General features: G+C 36.6%; 2 protein-coding genes across 8 annotated transcripts; both read right to left on the bottom strand.

Moving 5' to 3' along the window:
* Nucleotides 1-370: 370 nt before the first annotated feature.
* LOC131164508 (uncharacterized) lies at nt 371-6,944 on the bottom strand. Its single transcript, XM_058121769.1, has 3 exons — nt 6,646-6,944; nt 5,746-6,266; nt 371-910 (listed from the first exon to the last, which is right to left on the bottom strand). The coding sequence occupies exons 1-3, from the start codon at nt 6,821-6,823 to the stop codon at nt 650-652; spliced, it is 960 nt and encodes a 319-aa protein (XP_057977752.1). The 5' UTR covers nt 6,824-6,944; the 3' UTR covers nt 371-649.
* Nucleotides 6,945-8,156: 1,212 nt separating this feature from the next.
* LOC131164506 (NAD-capped RNA hydrolase DXO1) lies at nt 8,157-18,496 on the bottom strand. 7 transcript variants are annotated; one of them, XM_058121761.1, is made up of 14 exons: nt 17,910-18,496; nt 17,283-17,813; nt 16,281-16,528; nt 15,588-15,653; nt 15,388-15,466; nt 15,100-15,182; nt 14,979-15,002; nt 14,504-14,628; nt 13,450-13,666; nt 13,279-13,332; nt 9,726-9,772; nt 9,324-9,408; nt 8,841-8,904; nt 8,157-8,621 (listed from the first exon to the last, which is right to left on the bottom strand). In XM_058121761.1, exons 2-14 carry the CDS (start codon nt 17,626-17,628, stop codon nt 8,518-8,520), a joined length of 1,542 nt encoding a protein of 513 aa, XP_057977744.1. In that variant the 5' UTR covers nt 17,629-17,813; nt 17,910-18,496; the 3' UTR covers nt 8,157-8,517. The 7 variants fall into 7 exon arrangements, with proteins under 7 accessions (XP_057977744.1, XP_057977746.1, XP_057977747.1 ...); XM_058121763.1 differs by having other exon boundaries at nt 17,283-17,688; XM_058121764.1 differs by having other exon boundaries at nt 17,283-17,659.
* Nucleotides 18,497-18,909: the final 413 nt, after the last annotated feature.

Genomic DNA, 18,909 nt, shown 5'->3' with positions numbered 1-18,909 from the left:
GGGATGGGAGCCATGAGCACTGGTAATCTGGGTGCCAAAATTCTTTGAAGCAACATATGGACAAGCCTAACAGTGTTTCTTTCCCTGCCCTTCCCCCCCTTCCAGTTATTAGCACAGAATCTTCCATTTTTACTCCATCAAACATTGAAACTCATAAAAATCACCTCCCCCTTGCTATTACCCTCTGTGATTGACATATATAAGAAGACCATCCATTACCCTTTGCAGTACCACGCATGGAAATGAAAAGGGAATACAGGGGCCAACTACAACCAAGAGGCACCAACCGCAGTCAGTTTCGTGCCAAACTATGAAATTTAACCCTCCCCTACCCTGCTCAAGCTAGTCTACTTTCCTTGAAATCAGAACAGGCAATGAAAGGAGTTCTGCCATATGGATTCTACCTAAAACTTCATCAATAAATACAATATACAACAGTTAAGCCTACAAGTATTTAAGCACATTGCATGAGAGTAAGCTGTGGGTCCCACATGCTTTACTTAAGAAACCTAACACATGCTTTACTTAAGAAACCTATATGATGTGTGCCACAAAAGTAAGCTCCCTTGGGCAAACAGTGTATAAGATACCTGCTTGAAAATGTGAAGGTGAAAATAGCAGCAGCAAGAGAAAGCAGCTTCATCCTTTCTTAATCTTCAGCAAAGTACTTTTCCTCAGCATCGTGGTTAGCCTCCCTCAGCCAGTGATCATCCAAGGTCTCATCTTCATCTATTTTTGAATAGTCTAAATGCTCAAAATCTTCCCCAGACAAAAACTTCTGCTGCATAATGTGGGTGAATTGGTCCATGTGTTCTTGCATCTCTGCTTCAGATAAAGCTGTTACCTCAGCAGAACCAACAATGGTGGTGGATTGGGTACCATTAAAAGCGCTACGATGATCCAAGGGTACCTATAGGTCAACAAGATGGATAAGATCTCTAAGCATCATAAAATCCTGGTACTGGTGTTTCAACAATGGAAACAAGAATCTAATGGAAATGCTGAAATTATGCAGAATAAAAAATCATACCAAACAATTCATCATACATTTTCAAAGACCAGGAAATGAGGTCCTAAAGATATACGTATTAGATTTTATAATTGTGTGCACACATATTTGTATCTATCAAGAGAGGGTAACGGTAACCAATATTTCATCATATGTTTCAATGGATAGGATTTAAGACAGAGATCCTTACTGAATGGACAACAGGCATATTACCTTGGCATGCACATACAACACCCTTAAGTAACACCAAATACAAGATCTGCATCGACCCATCATATTTGTTCTCTTCACTCTCTTTTTTCCAACATTTATCTCACATGCTGCATGCACAAGATTAATAAAGTGCATCACGAGGACAACTCTCACTTGCAATTTCAACATAAACGAAGAGAGGAGTCCCTAGTTGTCACCAAAGACAAAATAGTCCCTAGTTGTCAGCAACAGCTAGAGCTGATGTCAGCATTTTCTTTCACCATTTTTTTTTTTTTTTTTGAAAAGTGCCTTGCTGTGGAGAACATATATCTACAATTTATTTTTGAAGTTGTTTTGCAATCCATGGACTCAATTTTCAGCAGTATGTTAGTTTTGTTTAATTTAGGATTTGGGATTTGGTTCTCTCAGCTACAAGGGGAGATGGGTGCAACAGAAGTTGTCCAGTTTGTTTTATTGGTTGGTTGCTAATGACTTATATGTGGTGTTTTTCCTGATAGAAAGTGGACTATCTATTCTATTTCTTTTAACTATATGCACTGTTTGGTAAGTTTCATTTATAAAAAAAAAAAAAATTGTGTTTGTTTGTGGCAGTTGGTGGTCTGTTCATGGAACTGTGTTGATTGTTTGCTTGTTTGGACAGCATGATTTATTTGGTGTTCTGCTCCTTCAATAGCTGGTATCATTTTGTGGTTAATAATTCTGTTTGGTGAAATCTAAACCTATTATTTCTCCTTTGGCACCTCCACAAATTACTACTAAATGATAGAAATTACGTGCAGTGGCCTAATGCAGGGAGACTGAGGATAACAATGTCACCATACCAATAGCACTCCTGTAGATGATGACAATAAGCTTACTTACCAGGTAGAAGATGCCCAAATAAATAGTTCGTTGTGAAACACTATGGAACCTCATGCAGTTATATGTGTACATACGAGTAAGGAAGTTTAGGAATATGTTAGGCTGTTGTACTCAAATAGTTTGCTCGAGCATAATATTTGTCTCTTGAATACTTTCTATTACAACAAGATGAGAAGACAGTCACCAACTACTTTCTTCACTTAAGAAGGTCTGTGAAGATCTTAGAAAAAGAGAGGCAAAAGAAAAGGGGTAGTCCCTTTGGAAATTGTTCCTATGGTAATTGTTGAGAAAAAGAGGGACAGGGCCCATGAAGGGGGCAGTCACTTTGGAAATTGTTCATTTGGTAATCGTAGTGGAAAAGAGGGACAGGAGGTTAAGGTCCACAACAAGTGCACTTATTGTTGTATTAAAAAGCAAAAGACTTCTAGGAATTTGAACACAAAACCTTCTTACGCTGTGACATCCCATGAGCCAGAATCAAACCCCTTTGTTCTTCCTGTTCTATGGAGAAAAAAGCCATTTCTTTGTCAGATTGTTACACGGAGCAGAAACCAAAAACTATTTTTTCAGAAGTAAAATACTCTAAATTTCTCAAGTATGATACCTTTTTTTGTCAAAAGAATACTCTAGACTGCTCAAGTATCATGCCACTCAGCAAGCATCTCTTCACATTGCTTCTTCAGTCCAAAAAGATATACCTACTATCTGAAAAAAGGGTATTGGGAGTAAAGCCGATAGATACTCCTAATATTCCTATGAATCCAAACATAAAAATTTGCAGCTGATGAGGGTGAACTGCTATATGGCCCTGCACAATTTAGAAGATTGAAAATTACCTAGCAGATCGTTGACTCTATCTCCTTTGCAGTAGGGGTATCTCAAAAGTGCACCAAGTCCCAGTTTGTTCTATGGAAATAATTGTTATATTAAAGTTGATGGTTACATCAATGTAGAGCGGGTTGTATCTTCACATAATAAAGAATCCATAACTGGATGTGGAAAATTAGGAGACAAACTATCATTGCTAGATCAAGTTGAGTCCAAGTACGAAGATATGGCATATAATACACGTGAGATGACTTGGTCGAGATACGTGCTAGAACTTTGTTTTATGCACTCACAACTGATGAATGTTATGTTTGATAATCATACAGCTATCTGTATTGCATCTAATCTGGTATTCCATGAGAGCAAACCAAGCATATTTGAAGTTTACTGTCGTTTTGTTCAAGAGAAGCATGTACAAATGTGATTCATACAGTGTAAGTGATATCAGCAGATCAATCAGAAAATATGTTCACCAAACCCTTGGGAAGTTCTAGAGTTATACTTTTTACATGCTGAGATCATTTTATATATATCCTCCAGCTTGGGTGGGAGTATCCAACCCTCCAACAACCTGGCCAGGATAAGGGTATATCCATCATTTGACTACTCTTGTTTAATAGAAAATAAAGTGAAGGGAAAAATACAAGTCGGAAAACAAGATGTCCTCCTAAGGAAAACTAAAGGGCGTCCCTAGGCCATAAGGCTCACCGCTTTGCGACAGTAGGGGGAGGGTCATCAGACAGAGAGGCTGTTTCCTTGGACTTGAAACAATGACCGACCGATCACAAAGGAGCAACCTTACCGTTGATCCAAGGCCCGCCCTCATGTCCTCCTAAAGAAAACAAAAACACAATAATAGAAGAGCCGCCCTCCCAAATCTTTCGCAAATTATTAGACAATGATATCCCTCAAAACTGCCCCAAAGCTATCACCGAAAGGGAAGCTATGAAAATAGCCTCTATCACATAACAAATAGGAAGAGATCACCTCATATTTGAAAATCCACGCATTCTTATCCATCCACAATGTTCAAAAAATAGCATGCAAAGCACAACTCCACAAAATTATACCATTTTTACTTCTCACAAAAGCCCAAAACTTCACTGACATGAAGTCATCTACTGCTTGTGTGGTCAACCTATGCCTCACCATACAAGGAAAATTTTCTCTTCCCTTTATCTCTTCTTCTCATCTACCAAATAACAATATAAACATGCTTAAATTTCTCACTTCCAACAATTGAGCTCACCTCTGAGAAATTCAAATAATGTGGACTTGTGAACAAATAAGATGCACAACCAAAACTTACAAAACAAGAGGAAAGGATTGCCCGAGGGAAAATAAGGCCTACAAATTTTTCCACTGATACTCTAGTTTTCTCTACTTTCAAAAATACATATTAATTTAATAGTGTTCTAATAAGAAAAATCACATGGAAAACTAAATTCACACCACCGCCGCATCATCCATTTTCTTTGCAACCCCCACTCAAAAAGAAAGAGAAAAGAGCACAAACCCCCCAAAAAAATAACAAACCCAGTCATCCACAGATGCATCAGCACGGGGTTACAACTATTATAAAAAAATAAGATAAACACTTGCAAGATGCTTCATGTGGGAGGAAACAATTGGATAATTTATCCTTTTGTACTTTTTAGAAAGAACTATAAATTGTAACATATCCAAAAAAAACTGCTATCTTTCTAAATAAGCAAATTCATGTAGAACAAAAGGAAAGGACTGCCTGTTTGGACTAAAGCTGTTGTTAGGACAGAATAGTTTATAAGAATAACTAGTTGCAACATGCCCTATGGTGAAGGTAAAAATAGGCTATGTTCAAATGTTAGCTTTATAGGGCCAAAAGCATTTGATCTCTCCTCTGTCATTCCCTTTTATCTTGCTCGAACTTTTTTTGACATTGTTGCTAAACTGGCATCCGATATTTGACTCATGGGTGTCTTCAAGAGCTTGGGCAAATGGACATCGGCAGCTTGCATAAAAACGCAAAAGTTTAATTGCTCTAACCTTCGATTGATGGCAGAATTCGGACATAATCAAAAGCAGAAACTGGCTTCAGTTTGACCCCTGATTTGGGATTTGGATAAAAGATGATTTCAGAAGGCTGTGAAAATTTGTGCAACAACTGTTACAAGCCTACCAAAATATTGGAAAACATCTTATTCAATTTAAGCACATTTTATTTGTAAAACAGTAAAAGTATCCATCTTCAACTTCAACTTCAAAATTTGCAAGATCCTTTTAAAGGACTAGATCCTTACATCTTTACTTCCCAGATAGAAGACCCTTAGCCACTAATACAACAAACGCATTGGAGTTCCATTGACTTGCTTTGGCCCTTTTTTAGCAGAGGATGACAATGCAAATTTTCTGGTTTATTCTTGCAAATATTTTTACATTGTTTTTGTGAAGGCTTGGTAAGGTCAAGTACGCAGGTGTAACTACTTCTATGGCTTATACAAATGAGGAAATTATTGCTGGCTACGTCATTTATGAAACTGTATGCTTTGAAACCTTAGGGAGGCAAAAATCAAAGCCACAGCAAGTCTACAACAATTGGGCCTACTTTTCAAAACAAGATGCTAAAGAGAACGATAGATGAACTCTAGAGGTTTTTCCAGTCATGAAAGAACAATAACATCTTCAGTAAAAGAGTAGAGCCAAAAGAAAATCGCTGAAACCCCATGCATACCAGTTCAACAAGCCAAAACAAAACAAATCAAAGTATTGATAACATGGGTAATAAAACAGAAACAATCATGAATAAACTTCTCAGTGATACATATAAAGAAAAAAATAATAACTGAAAATATTACCTCAGAAGATTGTGCACATCCATTAGCCTTACCATCATCATCATCTTCTTCCTCTTCCTCTTCCTCTTCCTCCTCCTCCTCCTCCTCCTCCTCCTCCTCGTTTTCTCTCATATTATTACCAACCCAGTCTCTCTCAGCCACTCCCAACCTTTGCTGCTCCCCTCTAATCTTTGCAACCAAAAGAGCCTCTTCTGCTCTACGCAACAACGTCTCCGACCACCGCTCCCCTGGGCGTGCCATGCTCCGACCACTTGGGTCTTGAAACTTTCCCAAATACTCATGATGCAAGTATGGCTCTCTCTCCCTCATTGCGTCTTCTGAGAAGTAGTTTCCTTCACACATCAGCTTGTCCAAATACGCCCGTCGCCTGTTCTTCACCATCACTGACCTAGACCGCAGCTCCTCGGATGTTGGACTCTTCAAGCTCCTAAGATGGTTTATGTGCCAATTGACCTCGTAATCATCTTTCAAAGTTTCAAATTCTCCTAGCTCCTCAAACGTCAATTCACCACCATATCGCTCTGATCAAGCCATCAATAAAACAGGAAAACGTGAGCCAATGAAACAAGAGAATCTCAGCTTCTTATGCTCTTTTTAATTGCTTCAAAAAAAAAAGGGGCGGGGCTGAAGTTTTGGATTTGGATTTATTTATGATTTGGGGCCAAAGAAAAAATATGTATTTCTTAAATTAATTGAGAATTGGCATATGGCTAGTTGAATCAGAAACATGTAAATTAGTCAGTCCGCTTGGTGGCTGGATTCATCCTCATACAACACAACAAGTCGGGGGCAAAGAAAACGCAACAACATAGAATAAAATCAGAATACTTTTGTTTTTCATACACTACGATTTCTCAGAAACGAAACAGAGGGTTAGGGTTTTGAGAGAGAGAGAGATACCCAAGAAAACAGCGACGTCGCGGGAGAGGAGGTCGAGGAGAATAGCCTTGCGACCGGAGGGATCGACTGCAGATTGTTGCAGAGCTCGAGGGAAGTAGAGGTTCTCCAGACAAGACAGTCTCTCCGTTATATTCTCCACAGCCACACCGCTCAAACACCTCCTCTTCGTCTCCTCCATCTCTCTCTCTCTCTCTCTCCCTCCCTCCCTCCCTGTGGGTCGCCAGGCCAGACTGGGAAGTTAAAAACTCGGATGAAAACGTGTTTGAAAAAATGATGTTTCTACAGAAAACCCATTTTTCAAAAGACGGTTTCAAATCTTCTCCTATTTATATTGCTTTGGTTTGCAAGTTTATATAAATTTCCTGTGGACGCGTAGCAATGAATAATGAGACGGGATAATCATTGTTGCTATGTTTGAATAATAATTATTTTTTAAAATTTTTTAAACACTAATATTTCGTAATTATTTTTAATATTTTAAAATCATAACGCGCTACGTTTGGAAGTATGTAATTGTAAATTATTTATCTTGTAAATTATAATATTTTTTTGAAATATAATTTTTAAATATTTTTCAAATGGCTTTTTCACACTTGTTACGTCTCTTCATCCAAAAAACAAAAAGATTATAAATTCTTTTCAAAATAAGGAGGGTATCCAAAGATAATAGGAAATTTTTCGTATTTGAAAAAATAAAATAAAATAAAATAAAATATATATATATATATATATATATATTTTAACCTGACAATTTGAATTTGTATTGAATTTGAATAAAATATAATGTAAAATTACATTAAAAGTTATTTAAATTCACTCGAACAAAACTCAAAAAAAGATTTCACACTCAAACATTGCCAATAAAACAAATAGATATTTTTTTATTTTAGCATGCACGTTCTCTCAGTCTTCCCAAATAAAAACCGAAATCAGAACATAATAATTACTTCCAAAAAAGAAAAATAGTAAGGTAAAATTTAAGATGAAATTGCTAAAATTCCCATTTTAAGTATAGAAAACATTATACAAGGGGAAAAACACCCAAAAATATTCACTTTTTTTTTTTCATTTAGTTATCAAAGAGAGAGAGAGAGAAAATTATAATATATATTAAATTAATGAATAAAATTTTAATTTATAAAATCAAGTTTCAATTTTTCTTAGTTTGTAATCACATCAAAATATTTTTTTTTGCTTTAATAAAATTTGTAAACAAAATCCTAGATATGCATGCTTCAATTGTGGGAAGAACAAACTCAGAATGCAATTGTATCAATTGATGACTTCTAACTTGAGGAGTTATTCTGAAAACCAAAACAAGGAATTAAGAATGGCATCAATGGTACAAATTGTGCTCTGCTTCTGAAAGCAATAACACAACTAAAATTCCAATTTTAAGTATTCCAACTATGAGCCAAGGGCACCAATATAAAATCAGAGAATCATCCAACATATACATCTTATAGAAGCTCAACCATAGAGTCTTACACACTGCAGAAATATTACATGAATTTGTAAAAACAGATCCAATAAAAGTGTCTTTTATTTTTTTCTCTTGTAAGCATCTTCAGATTAGGTATACATTTACATTAATCCAAACATCAGGAAAACTCACTAGCATGGCCTTTGTCACTTTAACAACGCCAATTCGGCCTTAACATAAGTAATACGATGAAAAGCACCTCCAAGAATTACAACAATTGTTACATTGAAGAGAATTTTTCCATATAAATAAATTTAAAGAGAGAGAGAGAGAAGGGTTACAAGAAGAAAAAAAAATTAAACCTTTTCCCTTCTTTCACCTTCAACTCCCTCAAGGCTGTTCCTCTTTCAACACCCATGTATGCATAGTGATGAACTCCTTTTCAGTGCTTACAATTGCTCGGAATGATCAGTAATTACATTCGGGCAAGATTGGGCTTGTAGAAGCTCCAAACGGGAGAATGGGGCGACAAACTGCAATATGTAGTTTTCATCTGTAGCCAAAGGAAGCACACAAGTTAAACATCTGAAAACAAAACTGCTCAGTCTAATTGCCAAACCAAATGGCAAGAAAATTTAATTGCAGCAAAGTTGGAACATTTGTTGCATAACAAATTGGTTGGATTTCTTTTCCTTTCCTCGATTTTCCCAACAATTAAACATAAGAGTTCAAATAGAAAAAAAGTGTTGAAGAGTGCAGCTCAAGTTCTTACTTTCTTTGACTGTTCCATAGAGCCAGCATAACACCTCATCAGCAAATGCCAGGCATACCCCACCCTGCCAATCAATTGCAGCTTGCACAGTTCATCATAACCAGAAAAATAAAGAGTGAAACCTAACTTCAAATTCTTATTCCAACATCAATCACATCATATCAATTATCAAGTGCTATTAAACAACAATTTTTTCACATGCAAAAAACAAGAAAACACTATCACAATCATTAAATCAATGGCAGTAGCCAATCCATGGGTGCATGACGCAGTTTGAGAGGGCAGGTTAAACAATTTCATGAAAAGAAGACAGTTGAATAATCAAAATATCCTTGCCTATTTGGTGAAAAGATGGGGCACATGTCCCTTCTACAAATGAAAAGAATGAAGCGAGCCTAAAATCTTTACTTAGAGAACATGCCAGACATAGCTGCAGTCGTGGAACCAAATAACTTTAAGCGTGCATATTGTAGCAAATATTACCTGCCAATAGTTCTTCATTTTAACTCTCTGTGTTATATCTTTGGTTCTTAGTCTCTCTGTGCGAACAAGTCGGCCCTTATCATCCCTGCAACAAGAATGAGAACCTTAATGGATCTGGATAAACTTTGCAGAAAACAACAGTTGACCCATCAACAATCTGCCAGAGGAAATAGCACATCAAATAAGCATCCAGTTTTTATGCACATGGATGCAAGAGTGAGGGAAAAGAGACTACTAAATAAATCCAAAACATCTGGATTATACTGGGTAGGTAGAACTACCAAACACAACCACAAAAGTAAAAGATGAAGATGATCAGTGCAGGGATCTAAATGTTGATATGGCAGAGTACAAAGAGGTAAAGAAAGCAGAAGATAAGATTCAAGTGCAGAGCAGACATACCTAAATCCAATAACAATGTATGGAACACCTGCCAGGAATGATTGGATCTACAAGTAGAAAAAGAATGTTAACCTTCTACAGAAGATAAAAAGTTCACTTATTTCATTCATGCAGAACCTATTCAACTATGTCAAAGTAAAAGGAATCAAGAAATCACTAAAAAACAAAATGTAGAAATGTAAGGTCCAACAAAATTCTAAAACTCAAAGTGAAACAATTTACATCAGATTTAGGCACAAACAGTAAGGAGAAAAGAACAGAATGCACACATTTTTATAGGGAAAAGTTGACTTTTTATTTGAAATGGGATAGGATTCATTATTTGACCTCACTTTGTTCTTTACCATTCTAAGTTTAAGCCTTCTATTTGGTTTTCGTTAAACAACTTACTAAAGTAACTTTGTCAGTTTTCTTTAATATCTTTATCCTTAACCAAGACAATATCATCCTCACTTTTTATACATTTTACATTTCCTAAGTCCATGCTCTTCCTTTCTCTAGCTTTAGCAAGTTTAAATATATCTATTTCCCCTTCTTTTGTACCTAATATTAAATGATCTATATTTAACTTCACTAATGACCCTTTTTGTATCTTTTCTTGCCTCCTTATAATTTTCAAAGTTATCTCTATTTCTACATTTTTGCCATGTTTTATACCAAATTCTTTTTGTCTTTATGATTTTCTGTACATCTTTATCCCACCACTAACTCTCTTTGCTATTCGAGAATCTTCCTCTTGATTCACCAAAAATCTCTTTTGCTATCTCTTTTAATAGAGCTAGCTAATCTATTCCAAAGAGTATTTGTTTGTATCTATCCCATCCTCAATGGTCTAATCCCCATCTTTAATCATTTTATCTTTAAATTTTATTTTATTTTCTCTTTTTAGGTTCCACCATTTTCTCCTACACTGGTTTATATTATCATTTTTCTTCCATTTTTTAATACATATATTTAACACTAAAACTCTATGTTGTGTGGTAAGGCTTTCACTTGGAATAACTTCACAATCCTTGCATGATAAACGATCTACCCTCCTAGTTAAAAAAAAAAATCTATTTGACTTCTATTTTGTCCACTTTTAAAGGTTATTAAGTGTTCTTCTCTCTTCTTAAAGCAAGTATTCATTATACTAAAATCATATGACATAGCAAAGTCTAAGATCATCTCCCCAGACTCATTTTTGTCTCCATATCCATATCCTCTATGTATTCTCTCATAATTTTTATTATCTCTTCGAACGTGTCCATTCAGATCTCCTCCTATAAATATTTTCTCAGTCCCTGGTATGCCTTATATAATACTATCCATATCTTCCCAAAATTGTCTCTTAAGATTTTCTACTAAGCCAACTTGAGGAGCATAAACACTAATGATATTTATTATCTCTTGTCCTAATACCATCTTGATTTTTATAATTCTATCCCTTACTCTATTTACATCCACAACGCTATCTTTTAAGTTTTTGTCCATAATAATGCCTACTCCATTCTTATGTTTTTCTTTTCCAGTGTACCAAAGTTTAAATCCTGATTTATCGATTTCTCTAACTTTCTCCCCCATCAACTTAGTTTCTTGAAGGCAAATTATATTGATTCTTCTTCTAATCATTGTATCCACAATTTCCATACTTTTACCCGTAAGTGTCCCTATATTCAAAGTTGCTAATCTAATCCTAATTTCCTGAACTACATCTTTACCTGCCCACGTCCAGAATGATGCAAAATCCCAGCATATTTGACACTGTACACAGGCACCGACACGGCATGTTGCTTCAGGGCGATGACCTAGCCCACCCTCGCCCACTTTTCGTTACACCCAGGTGGTTCAAGTGCAACGCGTAGCTCGTAGGGGACGCCCTAGCAAATATTCGGTAAGGATTCATATCATAGTCATCCGACAAATTTTACGCTGACTGTTAGCTACCTAACACAACCCTCCTCCTTAACCTGGGCTTGGGACCAGCTGTGTGTGAAAAAATTCGGACATTAAGTGCATCACAGGCGGAGCTTTCTTACCACACACTCATATAACAAAATAATAATAAATCCTAAACAAACCAAGTGAGGTTGCATGTTGAGCGGCAATCTTATGTGTATACTACACATAGTTAGCTACGAATAACAATATTGCTTGTAAAGCTGACTGATCAGAGACCAAAACAGCATTCCTGAGTAATAAGGAACATAACCTAAGTTTAGTAACTTATTTGTTGTAGAGCAAATACAAATAAATGCAGGATTGATTTAAAACCCAAAAAAAGCAAAAAAGCTGTGTTAAACAAATGCTTCAACAAAATCAAGGGGGTTGAATTGGAAACTATCCCAGAGTGACGTAGAATCCTGTAGAGCCCAAATGTTTGTGCTCTGCTCTGACTCACTTGTTGAGCTACTAAAACAGGTTGGAAATGTGTCAACCCAGAGAGAATCTGCAAGACCTCAGGGTAGAAAAGCTCAAACTGCCAGTGCAGTTGCACCTTACATTGAAGTTAGCTAACCAGAAACTTGTAGGGAGACGATAGATGGACACATTTGTAACCTCTATTGATTAACAATAAGTTTTAAACAGAGAAAAATTAATAAAACCCATACGTTGCATGAGTTCACAACTAGAAGATTATATGTATGGAGAATCAGCAAGTGCAGATAGAGGAAAATTCAGTTTCTGTGATGAGAGGAAAGTATTTAATCCTTGTTCCACATCCACAGCCAAAAGCTCAATGTTTTCAGGTGGACTCCTGACAAAAAGCCAAACACATTTGTATCTGTCCTGGCATTGTAAGCATTTTATAATTGTAAGAATTTTCTAACAGTAGAAAAAAATTCTAAAGAGCTTCACAGATCAATTTTAAGTTGTCTATAAAAGTGAAATGGCAGTTCCACTTGATGCTAAGAGTCAGACATGGTAAACCTCCAACATGGACATTCCTAACAATCCTTTACAGCTTTTTCTGCAACACATTTTCCAGGTGTTTGACTCTTAGATTTAGTGGTTTTCTTGGTCTAATCCGTTGGTGTGTTGTACTTCCAAGGGTGGTTTTCCAGGTGTTGTATTTCCTGTCTCTTCAATGACAACCTAAAGGGTGCAACTGTGCAAGTGAATACAAAGAGATTATGTTCTCTGAGCTACAACCATCTGGATTAATTAGAGAGAATGCTGGAGCCTTCCAAAGACTTGAAAATCTCCTGGAAAAGCCAAAAGGGAAGGACTTGTCAGTTGCGTTTTTGGTTGGAAGGTTTGTTTTGCAACACCTTCTATCTTTGTAGAGCCCCTTTTGCTTGTGGTTTATGGTAGTCTGTGAAAGCTACTCTCTTTTCTACCTGGCTTACTCCTCCCCCCACTCCCTGCCGCGGACATTAATTCCTTTACTATATATACTTTTTAATTATCAAATACACAGGGACACACCCATAAAAATAGAAGAAATACAATCATCAAGCAATCTATAAACAAAGTCTTGGAATAACATATAAAATAGCACGGAGATAATAAGCTTCAAAGGACAAGGAAATCAATAAAATCATAGCCAAACTTGAAAGTTGAATGGATGTACCCAAATTTCCAGCAGTCTCTCCCTCTCAAATCTTTCCTCAGTACGATAATCCAACTGTGAACACCGTAAGGGAAATTTACAAGTCACCGCAGAAGTGAATATAGAGAGAAGAAAAATGACCAACTAAAAAATGTAATGAACTCAAATAATAACACGGACAAACATGCCAACCTCACGACTGGTCTTTAACTCTACATAGAACCTCCTTCCATCATCAGTTGAATCACAGCAATCCATTTCAGCTCCCATCAGAATTCGATGGGCCCCTAATTTAGTTTTTAGTACCGAACAGTATTCAACATTGGCATCAACATGATGTATTCCATCTCCGTCTGCTCTCCTGGGATCTTCAGTTGCTAGGTTCTCAAAACAATATCCCCAATAGCATCTAATTTAACAAGAAGCAAATAAAAATTTACTAGCAAATTATGATGGTGAGTACTAGAAACCATAAATATCAATTATAATTACATGAAGTTCAAATTGAAGCTAAAAAATACAAAAATTTAGAACTGTTAGGATTTAGAAGCCATCATAATACCATTTTGGAATTGCTAGTATGTATGAATTGTGAACCACCAATTACTGCATTCAAGGGCTCTACTTAACAGTACAAGGGGCACAGATTCTTTTTCTTCCCCTGCAAAGAACTGCTGAATTGAAAAACCTATGTTTGCTTGCCTATGGTTATCTTGTCCTCTTATTCTCCATCTCTTTTATTTTTCCACACAATGTTTTCTACAACACTATCTATGTGATTTTGAAGCCAAGCCACATATAAACCCAAAGCAACCATAATAAACTCTGGATCAAGCAGCAAAACCCTACTCTATCTATCCCTGATTAAGCAGGCTACTTCATAAAAAACCCTAAATCTAATTCCCCAAAAACAGTGCTGAATTTCTGTATGGTCCAAAATCACAGTTCCATCCACTTGTCACATAAAATTTCTAAATAGTGTATTTCGCTTTGCCTCCCTTCGCACTTACCAAAAGATGGATTCACCTGCTATAGATCCAGAAAACCTCTCAGATAACCCCAGCAAAAAAATGACTAGAGTAAAACAAGATCTTGGATTAGAAGTTCTACCACACTCCTAGCAAACAATTCCACCATGTTTGCAACAGCGTTACCTACTTACCTTTTTGTATCAATTCGAATGTCAAACAATGAGACAGAAAAACTTCAGGTTTAAGAACATGTACATATGTAAAAGCTCTGATACCTTTGGCGATCAAGCTCGCTCTGTGGCCTTTCTGGTAGTTTGTGCACATCAAGATATACAACCCCATTTTTCTTGTGCACCCCCATTTCCCAGGGCTTATGCCTGATATATGGAGTAGCCAATATCTGTAAGGGAGGGGCAGATAAAAATGGTGAAAATAAGAAACTGAAATGCAATTAGCTAGCTCATGATAGCAAAATGGCCCAAGTCTAACAAGCTAAGCACAGTCTCAGCACACCCAATACATAGAATATTGTACACTGCAAACCCCCATAAGCCATTCAAGAACCCAAACATGGACAAATTCATGGTTTAATGGGTCAACCAACTATTCTGATCCAAGTTCAAGTAAAACACTAGAAGGTACACGAGGAAGACCTTGCCCAAGGCTTGTTTAACATAAAAAAAAAAAAAAAAATTGTTACAAGATGTAACAATTACCTTATTAACAGCATTCAAAGGGATTCGCAATTACCTTATTAAGGTTGTTACGAAATGTCTGCCAGGGAAGAGAGAGAAAACACAAAAATTAATAACCTGGACAGACGCATTTCCATAGACATTTTTGCTAGCTGGAAATATAATATGCCTCTTACCACAAAATGAATATTATTTTGTAGCGGAATACTTTTGTTCCTTATGCAAGCAAGAAGATCCCCAAAACCCTCAGACCCCAATTCTGGCAGATAGAAAGGGGGAAAAAATGTTTGAGTTGCCTACATAAATCAGTTATCATTTTTATATAGTAAAACAAACAAATTAATTAATAAAGTTCTGACTTCATGCACATTTACTTTCCCTTGATGAAAGTAAATGGTAGATACACACCCAAAACTAATCATGATGTAACCCAATAATGTTGCATTTTTCGAGACAATGTGTACCTTTTTTTTCAATAAAAGTGTCGAAACCTTCATTTAGGTCAGCTCCAACATCTTCAGAAATAAGACGCTTAAATAACCTCTAATAATGTGGAATGAAAGGGATGTTAATAATCAGCAGGGAATTTTCATAAATTAAGAAAACCTGCTAGGAAAAAGTAACATGGGTATATAACTAAAGGGATGGGCACCGCAAATTTTACCAAGTTGCGATCATCAAAGTAGACATCTCCACCTTCCACGCGACTGTAGCAAGCAAGTTCACATGGCTATTGGGAAAAAAATTCCAATTAGGACACTTTATAAGGTACAACAAAACAAGTGACACAAGGAAATTATTTTCACATACAAACTGAGCACCTCAAGAGGATATATTATCCTTAAACAGGCTAGCAACAAGCACAACACAAACAAAAGAGAGTAGGACATCTCTTTCATAATCATATTCAAACCAATGAGGAGATCAAAGAAGTTGAACATAAATTTAATACGACAACCAAACTGTAAATACAACACATCAAAATCTCATTTTCATTATATTTCCATTTTCCTCAAATCATCATATTGAAGGTCATGGAAAGGGCAGCGGCAGTATTCAATTAGACAGCACTGTGGGAGATTTTCCAAGGGAAAATTACATTAAAAGTGAGCAACTTAGATGCAATCCATCCAATGGTGAAATGGGAAAATCCAATGTCTAATCAGTGAACAAATCTTTGGGAGCATGGATTTCGGGCCACGGAATTGGATTTGGATTTGGATGGATTTGAACAAAACTCAACATAATTTTGTATTATATTTTGTCCCAAATCAACTCATATCCAAATCCAAAGCCTCTCTCAAACATAGGGTTGAAAGTGTCCCAAATATTAGAGAAGACCAAAATATTATCTTACCTCCTGAAATGCAATACACTTTCTGGATAATGTCTCTTCACTCTTTGTAAGCTTTAATTCTGAAACAAAGCGCTCATCATGGCGGCCGTTTGAAAATTTCGAACCATAACCATGGTTATGTCTTCCAGGATAAGGTCCAGGTCGAGGAAGTAGGCCTGCTCCTCTACCATTATGATACTCGGAATTCCAATGACCACGCCCAAAAGCACCTCTTGCTGGCTTGTTCGTATTGCGATTGACAGGCAATACTGTCAAGTAGATTTCATGAATGTTAAAGAAATATTGAAGCTTTTTAGAAGAAAATGTTGAAGAAGCAAGAAGCGAAAGAGAGGGAGAGAGAACGAAAAAGCAAAGTAGTGACATAAAATGCCTCCAGCAAATGACTAATTCAAGGATGATAAAGTGATTCAATTCAAAAAAATGTGTTAACGTGAATCATTCAGTATTTACATTTCACAGTAACACAACATGGCTTCTTCTCACATTAAGTACTTGCAAATAGTGATCCTAAAATTTCACATTCAATGTGTCATTTTTGTCAATTTTTAAACATTCAAATTTCTTGATAATTATATCACAGTTATTTTTTCTTATGCTTAATTATGGAAGGATGGGAAATTGTTTTTCAAAACAAGATTTGTCGACATTGAGCATAAACAAGGGGAAAATGAAAATGATGCTTTGGATATAATTAAAAAATAATACCCCTTTCCATCATCTCAAAGTGATTGTCCATGAATCATTTATGTGGTAAGATGGAAGCAGCTGATAGTCCATAAATCTCAAACTGGAAGATAATTAACTTATGCAGAACAAACAAACATAAATTGTGTTATGGCAATCTTTACCATTCCATACACAAAAATGAAATAAAGCAATGGCAGTCAATAGCAAAGGATGATTACCCCATAAATTAAGCCCCCCAATAAAATTGAACAATCAACTTATAACTCAATATGAATTGATCCAAAAGAGATAGAGAGAGAGAGGGAGAGGGGCTACCGGGGACCGGATACGGGCTGGAAGCAGGAGTTTTGCAATAATCCTCATTGTCAGAGCCGAAGAGATCTCTCTCTTCAGAACCACGAGATTTGTGATCCAATTCTTCACCATTATCTTCCCCTTCACTGCTACTACCACTCCCACTACCACCACTGCTACTGTCACCACCATCACTGCCATCGGATGAGGATGAAGAAGAGGCAGAAGATGCTGCCGATGATGATGATGCAGAAGAAGAACCAGAGGAAGAAGGTGATGACTCACGGGTCGTCCTGCCTTTTTCTCCATCTTCATTCTGCTCATACTCCTCACCAAAGATATCCACATCTTGCTCCGAGAAATCCATTTTCACTCCTCTCTATTTCTCAGCTTCGAGCCTGAGCATAGCATGGGTAAATGGGGATGCCTAATTAGAGAAGAATGACCCAGTAAGAGACCCAGTGGAGTTTATACGAGTTGCTACAGCCCCGCTCCAAGATTGCGTGGCCCTAGATGCCTGCAATTGGCTATGAGGCACTGATATTCGTGTAGCTGGTACATCGAATTCAATAATTAAATACATATTTTTATGCATTAAAATAGTATATATTCTTCAAATTAACACCAAAAAAAAAAAAAACAACTTACTAGAACCCAGATTTTTTCTTTAACTCGAGTAACAATATCAGCGTTATCCAACCAGTTCAGGACTCGCAAAATAAGAATAATCAAGTCACAGACAATGAAGCTAATAAAAAATCGACAGGGAATTTTTTGTTTTTTTTGCAATAGGCACACAAGAACTCAAATAGAGGAGGAAACAACAGAAGTCAAGAAAATAAAAATATAATCTGATGATTATAGCTGGAGATAAATCCGATGATTATATTAAAAAGAAAAAGAGTGTTTTTCAACGATTTCAAGGAATAGTCATATGAACCTCAAGAATTTAAAAGAATCCCAAAGTGGGTATGAGCTGCTTAGAAAGGAATCTCGACGACATACCTGATTGAGTGATTGGAGAGTGGAAAACTTGCAGCAACCAGCGATTGGAAACTGGAGAATCTGGAGATGGGGAGATGCAGGCGGATACAGGGAGCAGTTCTCAATGGCCTCCGATTTTGAATCGTTCCAGTATTTTTAGGGTTTTGTTTCATCTGATGACTGTCAATTAGAGTAAGACGAGGAAGCGGTGATTGTTTCCTTCGTTACATTATACTAGCTCCGTCTAAAGTTGCTTCTTTTTTTTAATAATGAATTTTTTATTATTATTATTTTTTTTATGACGTAGGAACTCCATCCACCGAACCCTTTAGACCCCTTGATCTAACACCAAACCCTCAGGGCGGCATCCTACCCCCCTAGTCTCGCCACATAGGTAAATCTAGATACAGTCACAGCTTATATACACACTCAAATTGGATGTTCAGGATGCGGTCACCCTCCTAGTGGATCCCCTTAGGTGCGGACGAGACCCTCGGAGGGGCAACAAAGCACACCATGACTTTCCCTCTACTGAGAATTGAACCTTCAATGCTCCATATAACCCTCCTGCTTTACCACTTTAAAAAAAAAAAAATGGTCTGACACACAAAGCTCCCACACATGTGAGAAAATGACAGACCACAATGAATTTATAATACGTCTT

Source organism: Malania oleifera, chromosome 9, assembly GCF_029873635.1.
Source record: "Malania oleifera isolate guangnan ecotype guangnan chromosome 9, ASM2987363v1, whole genome shotgun sequence".
Lineage (NCBI taxonomy): Eukaryota > Viridiplantae > Streptophyta > Magnoliopsida > Santalales > Ximeniaceae > Malania > Malania oleifera.
Note: the sequence above shows the minus strand (reverse complement) of the source record. Positions and strands in the feature narration are given on the sequence as shown.